Source organism: Podarcis filfolensis, assembly GCF_964270895.1.
Source record: "Podarcis filfolensis genome assembly, chromosome: 14".
Lineage (NCBI taxonomy): Eukaryota > Metazoa > Chordata > Lepidosauria > Squamata > Lacertidae > Podarcis > Podarcis filfolensis.
Window position 1 is genome coordinate 24,487,964 of NC_139616.1, and position 18,626 is coordinate 24,506,589.

General features: G+C 44.1%; 2 protein-coding genes across 11 annotated transcripts in view; both read right to left on the bottom strand.

Moving 5' to 3' along the window:
- Window positions 1-1,123: 1,123 nt before the first annotated feature.
- INTS14 (integrator complex subunit 14) lies at window positions 1,124-11,375 on the bottom strand. Of its 7 annotated transcripts, none has more exons than XM_083586696.1 (13): window positions 11,208-11,375; window positions 10,394-10,511; window positions 9,238-9,502; window positions 8,965-9,072; window positions 8,114-8,269; window positions 7,745-7,863; window positions 6,249-6,391; window positions 5,661-5,753; window positions 5,108-5,252; window positions 3,799-3,932; window positions 3,312-3,430; window positions 2,441-2,506; window positions 1,124-1,488 (listed from the first exon to the last, which is right to left on the bottom strand). In XM_083586696.1, exons 3-13 carry the CDS (start codon window positions 9,457-9,459, stop codon window positions 1,237-1,239), a joined length of 1,557 nt encoding a protein of 518 aa, XP_083442822.1. In that variant the 5' UTR covers window positions 9,460-9,502; window positions 10,394-10,511; window positions 11,208-11,375; the 3' UTR covers window positions 1,124-1,236. The 7 variants fall into 7 exon arrangements, with proteins under 7 accessions (XP_083442822.1, XP_083442826.1, XP_083442827.1 ...); XM_083586700.1 differs by having other exon boundaries at window positions 5,108-5,249; window positions 11,208-11,349; XM_083586701.1 differs by having other exon boundaries at window positions 5,108-5,249; window positions 11,233-11,340.
- A 2,378-nt stretch (window positions 11,376-13,753) lies between these two features.
- Window positions 13,754-18,626, bottom strand: part of DENND4A (DENN domain containing 4A) — a 62,459-nt gene continuing 57,586 nt past the window's right edge. For 2 of the 4 annotated variants that reach the window (XR_014541590.1, XR_014541591.1), the window contains exons 31-32: window positions 17,408-18,611; window positions 13,754-17,253 (exon numbers count right to left, since the gene is read on the bottom strand). Coding sequence is in view for 1 of the 4 variants with exons in the window: in XM_083586135.1 (XP_083442261.1) it covers window positions 18,475-18,611 (137 nt within the window). In the remaining 3 variants the exon portion in view is untranslated. Of the gene's footprint in view, window positions 17,262-17,407; window positions 18,612-18,626 lie in introns of those variants that run through there. The other 2 variants (XR_014541589.1, XM_083586135.1) reach the window with 2 other exon arrangements.

The following is an 18,626-nucleotide window of genomic DNA, read 5'->3' on the forward strand; positions in this document are numbered from 1 at the left end:
TTTGTGCACTCATTGCCGTTTTCTTTTTTCTTTAAAAAACGAAACAGGATTCGGTGTGAATAGAGTGCTTAAGTTACGCCGATGGCAGATATTCTGCCATGGTCAACATTTGAGTGAGTTATGCCTCCTATTTACATATGCGTATTGGTATGTTTGTTAGTCATAAATAAGGACGACCTTGATAGAACAGAGGGGAGCAAAGCAGAACCTGAGTGGCTCTTGAAGTGATACTGGAATAATTTACAACACGGGTCTCTGGCTCAGCACCCCCTTCCCCTCATGCCCCACCCATGTCCAGAGAACGGGGGAGGGTCTGCTTGAGTGCTTTTGCTCCTTCCCACTATTGAAATGCTTTCCCTTACAGCTTTACACCTGCATAATGTATCTCTTGAACCCCCTGATCTACAAGGGGGTTCACACTCTTCTTTGTGGTCATCGCTTCCAGTCAGTTCAACAGCATATGACATTACTCATATCCCCTCCAACCTGCCAGTTAATAGAAGCAGAATTCTGAGCTCTGGCTGTTGAAATTCACCATCAATGCCCAAGTTCAGTCTTGGTGAAAATGTGAAATTAATGACTAGAGTGGGGAATTCAAAAAGTGCTACCATTTGAGAACCAGACTCTTAAATGTGCATCAAATGTGCATGCCAGTCACACTGTTTAAATAGCAGCAGGGGTTGTTGTTTTTTACTTTTTCTTTACACAGCCCAGCTTCCAGAAAAAATAGTTGTCCTAACTTTCTCTCCAGAGCAGAGGTGGGGGACTTGATCTAGCCAGTTCCAGACCATCTTCTATAAGCTGTTTTGATGGGGGGCAGGGCTGCCCAGCAGTCAATCACCTGATGTAAAATGACACCAGCTGATTCACTATTCAAGCCATGGGAGCTATGTCAAATCTTAGTGCTGTAGAACCAAAGTGCAGGGAAAGATTTATCTCCGCAACTGACAGTGGTTTACCTAAATAGCCCTATGGTGCAGAAATCCCCACTGTTGATGTCTTTTTACATTCCTTGTTCAGGAAACCTTTGAAATGGTATGACGGATTTCAGGAGTACTGTGTTGGTTTTAGGGATTTCTAAATTCTCCCTTCCTCAGGGCCTGTGATAGGAAGGAAAGAGGGATGAAAATGTAACAAATTTAATAATAAAGTCCAGTCTGCTCTTACAGAGCAAGCTTGGAATACAACAGTTAAGAAAACAATCAAAGATGGTCAAAGTTTCGCTTTAGAGGGTCATCACAGGCGCTCTGTCCCACTGCTGGAGAAGTCTGTCTGCAGAGGTGTGATGTTGTGGTCATAGGTGGCATATTCCGAGGTGCCACTGCCTGCCATTTTGAGCTGCTGAGCAGCGTGGGTAAGCTGGAAGGCGGCATCTGGATGGGCTGTGTCTGGCAGGAGGGTGCATTCCCTTTCAAGTATATCTGCTACGCCTTTCAACAGGTCCCAAAACCCAAGGGCTAAGGCTGCCTTTCGCAAGCGATTCAGCTCCTAGAAAGGAGTTAAGAGAGACAGCAGTGTTGGTGTCAGTCGAGACTGATGGGGTGTAATGCAGGAGGCCAACAGTAGGTGGAGCCTGAGTCAACTCTAGTTTTATCCCACACTTCCTCCCCAACTTTCTACAAGTGCAACACTGAGACAATGGAGGAGGAAGCTGACAGCCAGTGCGATCTACTGTTCCCCATTCTCCCTAGTGGACCAGCCTCCACTGGAGAGAGAACACTTTCTAATCAAGCACTTGTGCAGTACTGGGAGGTCTTAAAATTATAATGTCATCTGAATGGGGGGAAATAAAAAGTCTAGTGCAACACTAAAGTAGAATGAGTTAATCATTCACTCTAAACGGGTGCTTCTAAAATCAAGGATAGGGGATGTGTGTGGCTCTCCGGATGTTGCTGGGTGGGTGTGTTGAATCAAACTGGAGAGCCACAGATTCCTTATCCCTGTTTTAAATGCATTAAGGCGGGAGGCTTCTACACTTTGTCTCACTGGGTAGTACTAGCATACACGCTGCTGTTGTCTGCCAAGGATCCATGCATGTTGCAAAGGATTCTGGAGTGCACCTCTGGAGGTGTACAGTTCATTTAAGCAGAGCACTGGCTATTTCCTTGTATGTAAACGAAGAGTGCACTTCAGAACACACACAACTGCACGTAGCACGGGAAGGGGGTGTACACTGTCCTCTTTCTGGGAAGTCTCCCTCCAGCTACTGACTCCTCCACTGAGAAACCTCTGAACCAACCAAGTACAAACCAGGGCTCTCCAGCCCTGGGCTGGAGAACAGCTGCTCTAAGCCAACTATGCCACCTCTCACTGCTGCTAAGACACAACTAGCTCTCTCTGTTCTACCAGGGAAGAAAAAGCACTGGGTGAGTTGCAATTTATTCGCCTGTGCGAGAGAGCCCCTGGAGACCAGGGTGCCACGGGAGCCTGCCGCTCTCACCTTGTAGAAGGTCTGTGTTTTTTCAGGGAGCTTCCTTGCATTCCTAAGTATCTTCTGCACATCTGTCTGCGGGGAAAGGAAAAGGAAAATATGCCTAGCTTGCTGAAGCTTGAAACTTCATCCCCCACACCCTTACAGGTACAAAAAAGGACAACTTCACCAACACACACCCTCAAGCCCCCTTCCCGCACAGTAGCATTCTTAATGGAGAATACGCTTTACTGCTCAGAAACCTTGGAACTGTACCAGAAGTTGACAGCAGGCTGACATGAATGCTGTGAGCACCAAGGTGATCTGCCCACACCCAGAAGCAAGCCACCCGCTTTTTGCACCAACAGAAACCTCCAGACGGTCTTCATTCTTTTATTATGGCTGGAGAACTGAGGCAGAGAGATTAGTACATCTTGCCCGAGTCTACTCGTCTAATTCCACGAGGCTTCACTTACTGCATTTACAGCCCTACCTCTCCCCCCACCCCCAGGAACTGAAGGGGACATATGTGGTTCTATCCCTCCCCATTTCATCCTCACAACCAGTCTGTGAGGTAGGTTATGTTGAGGGACTTGAACCCTGGTCTTTCAGGTTCTGGTTCAGCACTCATAAGTCCTACTCCCCGCAGCCGTTGTCCAGCAGCAGGTTGGTGTAAAAGCCTGTTCCATGTGCCCTGGGGCTGCACATTGAAGGGGTGGGGGCAAAAAAGTGGCCTTTCAAGAAAACGGGCCCAACCTTCTGGGCTCCCCGCCCCCCCCCCCCCACTGTGGAGTGTCTATCAAACTGAAAGCCTCTTGAGAATCGCCTCCCACACACAGACCTGGGAGCACAAGAGAAAGTGGATGCCTGCCGTGGGCTTTGAATTCAGCCCTCTGCTCACCTGGAGGCCATTTTGTTTAATCCACACTGTTACATTTTGTGCATAGCTGCGTTTATTCTTGGGTTGCAACGGAAAGGGACTCTTATTGTCGTCTTCGCCATATGGGTTCTCTTTAGCATCTGAAAGGAAAACGAATCGCTGAAGAACGAGACTACTTCCAAGCAAGCAAAGCAACTGAACATATGGACTGGATGCTTGAAAAGGGGACTCTAAAAAATTGTGGAGAGATACACAGGACACAAGAGCCCTTGATCCAAGGTGGAACATGCACACCTGTGTGCACAGAACCTCACCATTTGCACACCAATGGTTGGGACAGTTCTGTGAGCAAAAAGAAGGAACTACATCTGGAGCCTTCACTGAAATGAACAGGGAAGCTGTGGTGTAGAACTCATGGACCCAACAGGGGAGGAAATGGGCTTGGGAAGACTAGTGTCTCAAACGCCGAACGGATTGCTAGAACCATTCAGACAGGCATGACCCCTACCTGAGATGGGGCCAAGTTGGGCCATCTTTCCCAGCCAAGGAAGAGGCTCCGGACCCGGCTCAAAGAGAGACATCATGAGGTTGGACTTCTTCTTGCTGTCAGCCTGAGAATACAGCATCCCATACCATTCAGGGCTGAAAAGAAAAGCAGAACATCCACAAGCAGTTCTACCATTCTTGCTCCAAAGAAAACACCCTGGCCAATCTGGGGCTGGGGATTCCCTTTCCCCGCAGCTTCTCACTACTACAAGAACAGACAGAAGTCACAAATGATCTGTCATATGAACAGCCTACTGGATCAGGCCAATGGCCCATCCAGTCCTGTTCTCACAGTGGCCACCCAGATGCTCCAACGGGAAGCTTGCAAGCAGGCCCAAGTACAAGAGCTTTCTCCCCTCCTGTGGTTTCCAGCAACTGGTATTCAGAAGCATTACTGCCTCTGTCTGTGGAGGCGGAGCATAAACGTAATGGCTAGTAGCCATTGACAGCCTTCTCCTCCATGAATTGGTCCAGTCCTCTTTTAAAACAATCTTGGTTGGTGGCCATCACTGCTTCCCAGGGGAGCAATTTCCATAGCTTAACTATGCACTGAATGAAGTGCTTTATTTTATCTGACCTGAATCATCCAGCATTCAGCGTCACTGGATGTCCATGCATTCTGGTGTTATGAGAGAGGGGAGAAAACCATTTCTCTATCCACTTTCTCCATACCAGGCATTATTTCACAAACTTCTACCTGCCCTCTTCTTCTATTAATTTTCAGGAAATGTTTAGGGTCACTTTGTTCCAAGACTGGGCCTCTGCTGTGGAAGTTTCCAAATATGGCCCTTGTGACTCTTACCAAGGTTTCGTCCCCATGCTGGCCCTGCTCTGTGACCCCCTCCTTGAGGGCTTTTGCCTGGCTACAGGGATATGTGGGTGAGTGTAGAAACCTCTTGGGTTTTCTGTGGCTGGCATGTTACCTGTCTTTAATTGCAAGAACTGCCTGTTTTGCTCCATCCTCTGTTTGCCTTTGACCCCGCCCACCACTGATATGCAGCCCCTGGAAGATTACTTGGGAGTGAATGTGGCCCTCAGGCAGTACAAAGGCTTTCCCACCCCTGTTTCAGAAGCTTCTGGAACCCCTGCCTTGTTGTGGCGGACATAAGTCGCCCATCAAGGACATCTGGTAGTTAAATCCAGTCTCCCTTTTCCAATACCGAAATGAACTGAACATCAATCACTGGCCCCAAATACATACAATTTTAGCCAATAACATCTTTGTTCTCCAGAACCACGAGCCTCCCCCCCATCCCCCGGACCCTTCGTACCCTAACTGCACAATAGCCACCATGCCTTCGACTTTCAGGCTCCCATGAAGCAACACACAGAAGTTCGGGATCTTGCCCGCTATCTGATTAGCCGAATTCTCGTCTTCAACCTCATCAGCAATCCCAGGACCCACCTCATCTCCTTCTAGGGAAAAGGGAAAATAAGGCACTATCAGAACCTGCCCCCTCTCACTGGGGTGGTGGTGGTGGTGGTGGTTATTGCTACTGCTACTACTGCTTAGATATCATTTTTTGTTATGCTTATATCCCACTTTTTTCCTCCAAGGAACACAAGTTTGTGTTCTCCCCCTCCACATTTCATCCCTTTATCAATCCTGCAAGATAGGCTAGGTTGAGAGATCGTGACTGGCTCCCAAAGTCAATCAGGGAGCATCATGGTGAAGTGGGGATTTGAATCCTTGTCTCCCAGGTCCTAGCCCAGGACTCTAACCAATACACCACACCACACACTGCCCAGATCAGTGCTCAACAGACTAAAAATACAGAGTTGTCACTGCTGGGTGTGGGGAAGGGAGAAAGCAGAAGGGCTCACCTTTGTTGAGAGCAATAGGCAACACCAAATGCCTAGATAGGACGGGGGGACTGGAGATATCTGCTATGTCAATAAACCCAACTATTTCCAAATCTAAAAGGGGGGAAAACAGAGAGAAGGTAGGGGATCAGATTTCAAAAAACACGTCAGCTGGGGATTTCTTCCACACACCCACATAATATCGAAACAGGAACACACCATCTCACAGATGCCCCTGGCCCTCTCAAAAGTAGACCAGGACCATTCCAATGTGGAATCCAACCAGACCACAGTGGTTTACCCTCACTTTCAAATCCCAGGCTTGGGGCCTGCCACTGAGAATACCCTCTCCTGGGACACCCTCCTTCAAGCTTCTGAGAGTGGTGGAACAACCAAGAAGTCCCCCTCTGATTATCACAACCCCTGAGAGAGTCTATAGGGAAGGAGGCAGTCTTCCACATCCTTGTCACCTGAGTCATTTAGAGCTTTCAATACTAAGTGTCAGTATTGGGACAGATGGCTACATTCCACAGCTCAAGTCAGAGGAAGAAACTGCCAAGGAGGAGGAGCTAAATCAAAGTTGTTGCCAGAAAAGAAGCAGCTACTTACCTGTATTAATTGTTTTAGGGATTGGATCAATTTCCTCATCTATAATGAAAGGCTCCGGCCTCGGAAAGGCTTGCACGTCCGAAGACAAATGGCCGCATTTCAGAACAGCATGGAAGGGGGTATAAGCTACGTCTATTAGCTTTCTAGAACAAGAGAGCTTATCATTAAAACCAAAAGTTAAATCCAAACAAGAAGGAGCTTGTTTGGATGATGTTTAATGGGTGGGAAGACTGGTGACAATACATCTTTTGCTTGACCATTCATTTCTAGTTGCAAAGAACTATGTGAGCTTTCAAGCAACAGGAATTTTTTCATCAGAAAGTAGAGCTAAGAAAGCGGCCATAAGATCAGTGATAAATAAGGCCCTTTGTAGATGATGCCGGGAGAGCAGTTAAAAGATAGGTCAGTGGTAAAAGCTCCCAGGTTCAATCCAAGGCACTTCTAGGTAGGCAGGGAAAGACTCTAGCCACCACAGCTAATAGAGATTATGGGAGCTGTGGTCCAACATCTGGAAGACCAAAGGCTGGGAAAGGCTGGTGTAAACAATACTGAGCTAGATAGGCAAACATGGTGTAAGGATAAGGCAGTTTCTTATGATCCTAGGAGTTCTCTATGACATAGCTACACAGTTAAACTGGTCTTAAACTAGCTTAAGCTGCCATAGACTCCATTAAGGAAGCAGGCACTGTAGTTTCTAAGAGTGCCAACGACAACAAATCTCCTGCAGTACATGGAAAACCACAATTCCAAGAGTTTTATCTGTCAAATTTGGAGAGCTCTGCTTTGGAAGCAAGGGGAATGGAGGATTCATAGAGACGCCAATTTATGTAGCAATGCTCATATGATTAAATTACTATCCTGCCAACAGAATTGTGTGCAACTCATGATCTTTTCCTCCCAAAATTTATGTCTTATCTTATCTGTTCATTTCATTTACTTTATCTATCTTGTACTTTGGAGCAAACATGGCAACTGGAGCACCAGCCAGCCAAAGTTAAGCATTTTAAAGTCCAATTCATCGAAATATTAACATTAGTGAGACTTTGTACTTAACTGTGGCTGGTCTGTGACCATTCCTGATTTTCTCCTCAAAAAACCTTGAAACTCAATGTTTATAGAACTAATTTTGGACGGCCATCTGTCATGGATGCGTTAGTTGAGATTCCTGAATTTCAAGGGAGCGCACTAAATGACCCTCAGGGTCCCTTCAAACGTTATGTGTCTATGATAATTACCACCAAATATTAGTAATTACTGGGGGGGGCAGGACTGTGGAGGAAACTAACCTTGCAGACAAACAAGAAGGGATAATAGTCACAACTGAAAGGCAGAGGACACGTTAGCATCAGAAGACTGAATTATATTGGTGGAAAAGTTATCCAATAACTTATCTGTGCTAGGTAGGAAGAGAAGGAAACAAACCCACACCATGTCATACAAGACTCTATGTTGAAGGACAGCATTTACACAGCAATGCTGATCACAGGTGTACTCACCCAAACATGGACTGCACATTCTTCAAGCAAAGGGGTCCATCAATAGTAAAAATCTGGCCCTCTCCGTTGTTTAAGTCTATGAGCCGTTCAAGACAATCTAAAGAATCTGAGCTCTGGAGCTTTAACAAAAGAAAGCACAACTTCACACACAGTGTCCCAGTTGCATGTAATGCCAAACTATAGCTGTGTGCGAGCAGGCAGCTTCCTGGAGAGGCGATTGCCCCATTCTGCTTCTCTGGTCTTGCTGCTGCTGCACTGCTGTGAGCTAAGCCATAATTTATCTCATCATAAAATCCAAACTCAGGCTTGTGGTTTGTCTTCTGCAGACAAACCAAGAGCAAACCTTGTTTAAAGCCAAAGGGGACTCACCTCCTCCAGATTGGCCATGCACATGACGTATAGCTTTGATGGGAAAGGAAAAGGCAGAGGGAACCGGTTGCTTTCAGTTCGTTGGCCAAGAGTAGCCAAAGAGTGTCGGAGAGAGCCCCTTCCAATGCCCAAGCTGCCATCAGTAACAAGGACAACCTAGCAAGGAGGGAACAAGAGAAGCAGTGACCCAACAAAAATGTTGATCTCCAAAAACTATCCCATGCTGCAAGCACTTGTCGATTATAGAAGTACCAGTTTGAGATTTCACATTCTCAGTTTTCCACCTGCAATATGGGAATTATAACAGCTTAACTAAGACTTGTTGGAAAGGCCAGCCTACAAAATCATTATTTCTTTCCCAAGTCCTTGGGGTGTTTTCCCATGTGAGGTTTGAATGTGCCTTTAGGCCTCTCTTTGCTAGTACTACATCATGTACTACTACTGTGTTTCCTGCTTGGCAGGGGGTTGGACTCGATGGCCCTTGTGGTCTCTTCCAACTCTATGATTCCATGATTCTATGTGAACCTCTATAGGAAGGCTCCCATGCATTAGAATTATACAGGATGTGACAGTGTTTAATAAGGGCCGAAAAACTAGAAGCTCTTAGGCCAAAAGGAAACCTCAGAGATACAACCCGCTCCTTCAACTAATACTCCTGAGGCAAAAGAGGCAAACAGAAAGTACTGAGTGGCAAGGATAACTTTCTGACAGGATACTCCTTGCTCACAAAAAAGGGTATGCTTAGTACACCTTACCAGGATGTGAAGTTGTTTCCTGCAGATGTATGTAGTCTGCTCAGTCCTGAACCCTAATTTATAGCAGTCATCATCTGGAATAGTCTAAAATCTTACCTGGCAGGGAATGGCAGCCCCCCATTCCTGTTGCACAATATTGCAAACCCCGAGCAGAGCAGACTCCAAGCATGTTTTGTCATAATCGTCCATATTACTCAGGGCTTCCTGTCAACACAAGTTACACACTAGTTGGTTGGGGTTAGAAAAACACTCTATATGCAACTTGCTGCTCAATTATACAGGACTGAGTTGGAGTTTTGAGAATGACAATCAGTCCTAATTCATATTTACAATGCAACAAAAACATTTCTCTGCCTTTATATTTTGTACCTGGAGCGTATTGTAGTCTCTTGTGAAGGGAACCATCAGTTCCCAGAGGGATGAAAACACAACCAAAGCAGTGAATTCCAGTTTGTAGTTGGTTGCCATGTGTTCAAACAGCATGGTCAGGCCATGAGCTGCAAGATGTTTCCGCTGATATTCTTCAGAGCCCTCAATTGAGACTGGCCGGGTCATTGAGAGGGACACATCCATCACCACCACAGTCGGCATGGTGTCCCCTTCTTTGTTCTATCAAATGTGCAAGAGGAAATTGCTGTGGAGGAAGAAATGGAAATAAATGCCCATCAGTTTTAACATTTTTCAAATTAAATATATAATAACACCTCCTGCAAATCAGGAGGTTTTCCTTGTAGATTGTTGGAATAATTTTATTGAAATATTATGACCTTTTGGCTTCTAGCCTTTTTGTAAGTTGCTTAAACTTTTAGTAGGAGACTAATGCACCAAATAAATGATAATAAAATAATCTTAGAAACAACTAATTCCACTTTCATTACCTAGGGCAGGGCCAAAAACTGGTATATAAATAAACAGGTGGTGTTGCAAGGAGAGAAATGGAACCAGAGAGTGAACTCCCCAGAAAACATCTGCTAAGTAGCTATTAATGTAATAATAATAAATAAAACAAATATTAAAACAAAACGAAAAAGGAACCTAGGGAAGAATTACAAATATGCATGCTAGCACTGTGTGGTTGAGGGATGGTCAACACAAGCACAGCAAGCCAATTAAGGATAATAAAGGAAATCTGAGAAGGGGGAAACTGGTGAAGGAAGAGCAGTACATTACCTATAAGGGAATGGATAGCATAAAAGAGGCCAAAAAATGCATAGAAAAGGAGAGAGGCAGCACCTATTTGGAGTGCAAGGGATGGTAAGAAGAATCTGAGGGAAGAGGACAAATTGGTGGAAACAGTGGAGCATTACCTAATAGTTGGTGACATTCTGAATCTAAGATGAGGGTCAAGAGTGAATTCCAAAGGGGTAGCCATGCTGCAGCAATGCCAACAAGGGGTTTTGTAGCACCTTAAAGCACCACATTAGTGTGGGCAAAAAGAAGGAGGAACGATACCGGTATATGCAGAAAATACGTCCTGAGAAGCTTGCAACCTCTCTCCCATTTGTCAAAACCCTCACAAACTCACCTTTTCTCTGTGCCTTCTGGCTGCATCCCAACTGTGTGATTGAGTCTGAAGCAAACCTATGTGCGTTTGCTCACATTTAGCCCCTTAGCTGCCTTTGTCTCTCCCTCGGCTGTGGCTGCTTTAACAACAAAAGAAGTGAACGTTAAGAATTTCCCTGTTCTATCAGACCAGTGGCCCATTTAACCCAGCATCCCGTTCTCACAGTGGCCAACCAAGGTACCCCCCCAAAAGGACACCCCACCCCTAACCAGGACCTGAGTGCAAGAGCAGCACTATTTCCCCACATGCAATTCCCAGAATCAGGCATGCTGCCGTAGAAAAAAGAAAGCTGCCTTATGCACAGAGCCACACTATGAATGTCCATCCAGTTCTGCATTGCCTACACTGACTGGCAGCAGCCTACCGGGGGGGGGGTTCGGGCCAGCAGTCGTTCCCAAACCCCCACAACCACACCCGGGGATGTAAAGGACCGAGCCTGGGACCCCCCAGAACTCAAGGCAGGTGCTCCACCACCGAGCCAAACACGTGTGTGTCCCTCCCCAACAGTGGAGGGAACGTATAGCCATGGTGGCTGGTAGTTGCTTTTAGGCTGTGAACAGCTCGGGGAAGGGGCTTGCCTGGCTCTAACGAAGGAAGCCGCACACAAACAACAGCCATCATCATGCCCATTATGAGGAAAAGAGGGAAAGTATGTGGGGGCACGTAGGAAGTAGGAAAGAAAAGGGGGCTGGAAAAGGAACTGGGGTCCCCGTCTAATTAGAGAAGGGGGAGCTCCCAGCCCCACTCTGTTGGGATGTGTGAATGTAAATCGTACTTTCCATCCGGGATGGGGACCTCACCCGCGCACCGCCGCCATGTTGGGCCACCCCGTAATTCCTTCCCCGCTGCTACTCTAACCGCAGCCTTTGGGGCCGGCTTTAGAAAGCGGCCCTCACAAAAGCACTTACTGGGCGCGCGCGGTTCGGTTGGCCTCGCGCACGCTCAGTTGAGGCAAGTGAAGCTCGAGGGCGGAGAAGGGCATGTTACCAATCGCGATAGCGGGAGCTGTTTCCCTGCACGGCTTTTGGTTTTGAAAACAGGAATCAGGTTTCCTTGCATCTCCAGAATGCAGAGAAGGGTGTTTTTGGGGGCGGGAGGGGGAGTAAGCTTACAGATCTATACTACAATAAAATTTAAAAAAGCAACCTTAATTTTTTTAAAAAAAATTAACTAACTTTCTTTTAAAAAGAAGAATGTGCATGTTCCAAAATACACTGGATGGATTATTTATTTATTTATTTATTTATTTTGTTTAGAGCATTTGTATCCCACTCTTCAGCCAAAATGTCTCCCAGAGTGTCTTGCGTATAATAAATTTTAAAAGTCTGTGTTAATGACGGGAGTCTGGCAATGGGGAACTAGAGCCTTGTTTGCGGGTTGGGGAGGGGGCGTCCATGCTTTTCCTGTTTTGTAAAGATTATTTTCATTTTATCATGTATATAAAAGAGAGAGGTCAATTATAACAAAAGATGAAAATTAAAAGGTGAAAAAGCAAAACTATAAAATAGGTACAAAATCCAAGTTAAGATGATCAGCATTATCAGATTATTAAATTTGGTTCCAGATTTGCCAGGCCTGTGACAAGGGTAAGAGCTGTCTTAAAAATGATGGTTCTGTTGCATATGTCATAAAAGAAAAAGAAATCATAGAAAAAGAATTTAGAGGTTCTAGCCCTTGTTGAAATCTCAAATTATGTGCTGGCCATGCTTGTCTTTTGTGGAGGGCATCTCAAGAGTCATTGATTCATTTTTTATGTGCTTCTCACCCAGTCCACTCTTAATGTGTACTGATGGGGGGGCACCATAAAACTTAGATATTTGATATCCCATTTTCAGAAGAAAAAGACAGAACGGACACTAAAAGATTTATTTAGAAATTTAAGTCCTTCATTCCTTTTCATTGCTTTTACCGGTGGTCTTGAGAAACCTCACTGCCTTCGTACATCCCTAGAAAGTTTTTTTTAATGGAAAATTAGTGGGATGCCCATCATCTAACAGCATCACCTAGGTACCTCCACCAGCTTCTGCCTGGCGACTTCATCCACAAAGTGCAGCTTGCCAACATCCACATCACATCCATGTACATATGCATGCCACTTGCCTTGACCACATTTGAAACCTCCTATTCACGCATAGATCCACGAAATATGCCAGCAAACATTGGCACAAGAATTTTGGAGTTTGGGAGCTTTTGAAGGCATTTTCGGCACAAGTTAACCCCCGTTGCCGGTTTTCCAGGATATTTGCCTGATTTCCAAAAATCAGGACGTATGGCAGCCCAATAGTAACAGTAATAGTAATATACGCTGCTCATCTGACTGGGTTGCCCCAGTAATCTTTCACTCTCCATTCATTCAGAGGAGTAACTTGCAGGTACAGTGGTACCTCAGGTTACATACGCTTCAGGTTACAGACTCCGCTAATCCAGAAATAGTGCTTCAGGTTAAGAGCTTTGCTTCAGGATGAGAACAGAAATTGTGCTCCGGTGGCGTGGCGGCAGTGGGAGGCCCCATTAGCTAAAGTGTTGCTTCAGGTTAAGAACAGTTTCAGGTTAAGTACGGACCTCCGGAACGAATTAAGTACTTAACCTGAGGTACCACTGTACTTCTGAATCCTTTGCTGTTGCCTGAGGCTTTGGTGGCCTCAGTGCAGTGCTAGTTCCTTGAGCATAAGCCTGCTCTTAAGTGGGGAAAACAAACCTAATTTTTAAATAAATGGAGCAGGCAGAGTAGTGACTTCAGAAAAATGTAAGTTTTATGTGGTGCTTGGCAAGAGAATACAGGGTGTTAAAGGCAGGCCCTTTTTTTCAACTAGGAAATGTTGGGCTGTGCAGGTTGTCCTTCTGATATTTGCTACTGAATATTTTAAGATACCCAGTATCATCAGATTATGTTGCTGGTACTAGAGCTTTTAAAAATACTTGCGGTACATGAAGCTGCCTTAGTGACATGCAATTCACAAAGGAGTCCCACACAAGTTTCAGTGTAATAAAGGACATTTTCAGGCTGCAAATATGAGTTTCTATATTTATAAAAAAATCCACTGATATTAAGAGACTTGTGGAACTTTAAATACTAACAAATTTCTGACATAAGGCATTTGTGGTCTATACTAAGCTTATGCTACAGTAAGCTTGTGCTTACTCTAAGTTTCTTAGGCTTTCAGGTATCACGAGACTCTGATTTTCGCTGCAAGACACTGAACCTCCCTGTGGAAACTGCTATTATGGTTACTGAAGTCCTATGAATCTTGGAAATGATGGAGAAACATTGCAACTACTTGTCCTCAATATAAACATAAGACAAAAGAATGAGCACAAAGATCATGTTCACTTTTCTTTATTGAGCCATTGTAAAATTTTAAATAGAATTGTTTTTCTAGGACATTTCATGGGGGAAAACACAGCTTTTTCCATTGTGAACATGGAAATTTACACCTTAAAATTGACCTACAAATTCAAAACAAAAATAAACACTTAAAACTGATATTCTTTGTTGGTAAATAAAATGTAAACATTACATATGTACAAATCTACAACCATTCATTTGTAAAAGTGCTCTTTAGCAAATTAATCCACCAGCTGTACCTCCTGCTTTATTATGCCATATATACACACATTTACATGTAATGAATATCCATTTTCTGTCTTTGGGATAAAGCATTTCCTATTGAAATACTAAAGTCATCTACTTGATAAATCCATTTCTGTACAAAGAGCAAACCTAACATTACAAGGATTATGAACACAGTAAAAAGGAAGAAAATAAGCACTTAAAAGCCTCAAATATGTTTCAGATACCATGAACCATAAGGATAAAAGGCTTTGTTATATTACCAGTAGGAAACACAGAACTGTTCCTAAGTATTAGGACAACTCACTATAAACAGAAGGAAAAAGATTTCAAAATTGCCTTTCAATAACGAAGATTAAAAATGTAAACTCAATCCATGTTTGTTTTTAAGTGAATGTATGGGCCACCTCAGACATATCAGATTTAATTTTGTGTCCATGGTGATGGTTTTCACTAGAGAGATGCATGGTGGTGATTTTCGCTTATCACAATTTGTGATAAGAATGGGGATCAGCCATTCAAAAGGGGGGCGTTGAAACATATTTTGGGTGTGCACAAGCTACTGAGTATGTTTGAAGTAATTCCTTGAATTCTGGCCAAACATGTTAATAGGACAATATCTATTCTTTTTTCTTACCAAGCTAACACACCAGCCTAGAGGGCTTGATTTTAGTATATACACACTTATGCTGTTAGGAAGGCTGCAACTGGAAAATTATCGGTCACGTTAATTGAAACTTTGATGTTAAGACAGCAGTAGACACACCCACACATACACACACCCTTGTGAGACCATATTCCCCCAAACAGGTTATACATACCATATATGAGTGAATCTGATTTGTCACTTTCTTGGTATCCCTAGAAACACCAGACAGAGCTCAGGAAGCAGCTCTCCATCATAGCTCTAAAGTGCTATACAATAGTGGCTTTTACACAGCTAACAGAAGCAAGAAGTTGCAGTTCAAAGGCTGACCAGCACTCTACTTTCTTCTACACAATACAAATACCAAATGACTTATTTACATTTGTGGCAACCACAGTGCACATCTTTTCCTTACACAACATAACTGTGTGAATACAACATAGCACAGATACTGTACACAGAAATTAACACCCACCCACGTTACTAGGTACTTAGCAATGTGGCTTCCAAAGTTCTATACCCACTATATCAGGAGGCATAGCTTTGTCACAAAATTCATGGAGATGACATTCTCTTAAAGTTACCTGTGTTTGTCTGTAATTGCAAGGTGAGTACTGATGTGTGGAAATGCACGAGGAAATTCTCCTATGCAAGCCCGCAGAATTGAATGGAAGCTATGCAAGAGGATGCAGGGGGGACTTATGCAAGAGAAATTCCTAGTTCATTGTGTCCTTAGAGACTACACTTTCAACACACCCAAAGAGGCTTCAGCCTTAAATGTTTTTTGAGCAGCAGGCCCACATGCTGTCTGAATCCAGGAGCAGATTCAAAAACAGTTTGAGACATGGCAAAAGGGACCTGCTGTTCAAAGACAAATAAAAATTCAAAATGCCTGAAGTAGCTTTTTGGCTTCAGGTCTAAGACCAAGTTGCTAAGGCATAGGTTAATAATCCCCATGCAAAATGACTATTAGCATACTAAGAACATAAGAGGAGCCTGCTGGATCAGGCCGATGGCCCATCTAGTCCAGCATCCTGTTCTCACAGTGGCCAACCAGATGCCTGTGAGAAACCTGCAAGCAGGACCTGAGCATAAGAGCACTATCCCATCCTGTGATTTCCTGCAACTGGTATTCAGAAGCACACTGCCTCCAACCAAACCTATTAGCTGGAGAAAAACCGGGAGGAGGTGACAGAATAGGCAGCACATCTTCCTGTAAACAAGGAACTCTACATGTATGTGCAAATTAGAGAAGACACTATAATGTTCTCCAGTTCTCAAAATTTTAAAGTATCTGGGTTTGAAACACAAGCAGTGTGAAGCCATGCAACAAAAAATAAGAAGTTGCTATGATGTTTGCATATTAGCAAACAAGCAATGATATCTAATATATCTGATACACATCTTATCTCAAAGTAGATTACATTCTCTTCCCCAACCCACATGATCCTATTGCACCCAAATTTTCTGTTTGGACAAGCTTGTCCTAAATTCCATTTTGGAACATTTTGGTCCACAGATTATACAGTTCTTTCCTTCAGTTTGTATATAAGCATTTTCCCCAAGAGACTTGCCGTACACTTTGGCTGGGATCCAAAGCACCATTCCCCCATTCCCACGTGCCCAGAGGTGCTTTGGACTTGTCCTTCTTAGGCAGCAGCCCATGGAAGCAGAAATACATGACACACCACTTTGGAAACTGCAGGGACTTTTGAAAGCAGATTGTGAAATGGATGTAGCCAGGATTTTTGGCTTTTTTGGTGGGGGGAAAAGCTCAGTTAGCTGTGTATTTTTATTGACTGGGGGGGGCAACTGCCCCCTGCCCCCCCTAGCTATGCCCATGGATTTTGATATGGTATAGGGCAGAAGTAGGGAACATCATAGCCCTGGGCCCTTGGAATTCCACCTGGGCCCACTCCCTCACTGACTCGGCTCTGTGCCCTCTCAGGTGCTTTTGTATGGCTGAAATGTGTCTTTGAATTGTGATAATTCCGAGTTGCTTCAAGATGGCGGATTCCGCTCGCGGGAGCAAGGGCCTTTCTGATGAAGAGCAGCCACCTGTCTATGTCCCAGATGCCAAATGGGTGTCAGGTGGCCAGGGCTTCTGCCTATGAATCTTGAAGCAACCAACAGACTAAAACCCCTGGAAAGCCGCCACTGTGGAACAAGAGCTTGCCCGCCTTGAATAATAACACTAGCTCAGATTGGAAGCTGCCAAGAGGATCTGGAAAGTCTGTTTTTGGAAACACTCTTCTAGCAACGGCAAACCTTACGGCATTGTGAAGATATCAAACATATATATCCAACCCTCCCAAGAGAAATTTTTATGGCTCAGTACAATGGGATTAGCTTCCATTATGAATTTAGTGGCCCTAGTATTACTATCATTTGCCCTGTACAATGTGTTCAAGCCCAGAAAACATGAATTGTGACAATTCCTCCTGCTTGCCTGGATGGAGAGGTGGGCAGGGTGTGGGGCTATGTGTTTCCCCAGGAAGAGGTACTTGTTCAAAGTGTGGTGCTTTGAAGAGGGCATCTTCAAATATTAAATAAATGCAAGCAGTGAATTGCCAGGGGGAAAAAAAAGAATTGTGACAATTCCTCCTGCTTGCCTGGATGGAGAGGTGGGCAGGGTGTGGGGCTATGTGTTTCAAAACCGCATCTTCAAATATTAAATAAATGCAAGCAGTGAATTTGCCAACGGCAAATATTTTTACCATTGTGAAGAGATATATATATATAAAAAAAGAATTGTGACAATTCCTCCTGCTTGCCTGGATGGAGAGGTGGGCAGGGTGTGGGGCTATGTGTTTCAAAACCTCGGAGTTTTGGATAGCTGGAATGTAGCCTATTGTACAATGGTAAGAGTCACATCCCTTGTCCAATTTTGACTCTGGCCTGGCCCAACACCTGGGAGGTTTTCCATGAGGAAATGTGACTCTCAGACTGAAAAGGGTTCCCAACCTCTGGTGCAAAGCTTGTTATTTTGATGAGGAAAGGTCCACAACCCTACAGGGCAAATCTTGACCCATTGGAATGCCTAAAGTAGCTCTTTAAATGGCAGGCTTTGCAATGGATTATCTGTATAGCGGTGGCTCCCCAAAAGCCAACCATGTCGGATTCTTAAAAGTGACAAATGCACGTAACTTATGAAAGCTTCATACAAGTTTGAAATACTTGTCAGCTAAAGTCTGCAATCTTTTAAGTGTGCACTTATGGGGAGGGACAGGAAATACTACAACCTGCACTGCGATTGAGAACAGCATCGATATTTCCACACTACTTTTTTAAAAATGAAAGAGAGAAGGGCTTTATCTGCAAAAAAGACCAGTTGCTATAAACAGCAATATTCTGAGGGAGGACAAAAGTATTGCTTCTGCAACAGGATCACTTGATTCACTATAGTAATTTAAAAAGTTAAAAAAATATGAACTTGCTATAAATAATTTAAAATCTGTTATTATACAACTCTGGTATGAGCTCTGTGACATTTTTAACTTTCTATGTAAACAGTTCTGAAAAGCTTATTTCATTCATGCAAACTTTCAGTACATGATTTTGGTCCATCTCTGCTTAAGCTTTCTGCAATGGACCATTCCGTTTTCTCCCCTACATGTTTTGCAGACACTGTCCACAGCGAAGAGAGCCTACTCTGGCCCACGGCTCATAAGTCATTCCAGCAACATTTCCCCCCTTGGAAATCCTAATTTTAAAACAAAGCTGAAGATGCTTTTTTAAATGGAGAAGGGTGAGAGTCTTTCTGAAGTCTTTTCTGTTTCTTCATACAAACCCTGCTGCAATTCATTAGGTGCAATATTTCTTTTTTTAAAGGTACGGCTCCCCAAAAATCTTTCGACATTCCATCACTCCTGTACTTGGAGGCCTATCGCAGTTGTGGGTGCTCTTCACCTGATTTACTGTAAGGCGGTCGTAAGCCATTTTGTATTCTCTGTCAAAAGCATCTGTAACGACAGGAG

Excerpts from the sequence above, each read along its gene's own strand:
- INTS14 (XM_083586696.1), bottom strand. The coding sequence starts at position 9,459 with ATGCCGACTGTGGTGGTGATGGATGTGTCCCTCTCAATGACCCGGCCA. Across the intron at positions 2,507-3,311 it reads TTAAACAAAATGGCCTCCAG|ACAGATGTGCAGAAGATACT; the intron begins GTGAGCAGAGGG and ends CTTTCCCCGCAG. Across the intron at positions 1,489-2,440 it reads AAACACAGACCTTCTACAAG|GAGCTGAATCGCTTGCGAAA; the intron begins GTGAGAGCGGCA and ends ACTCCTTTCTAG.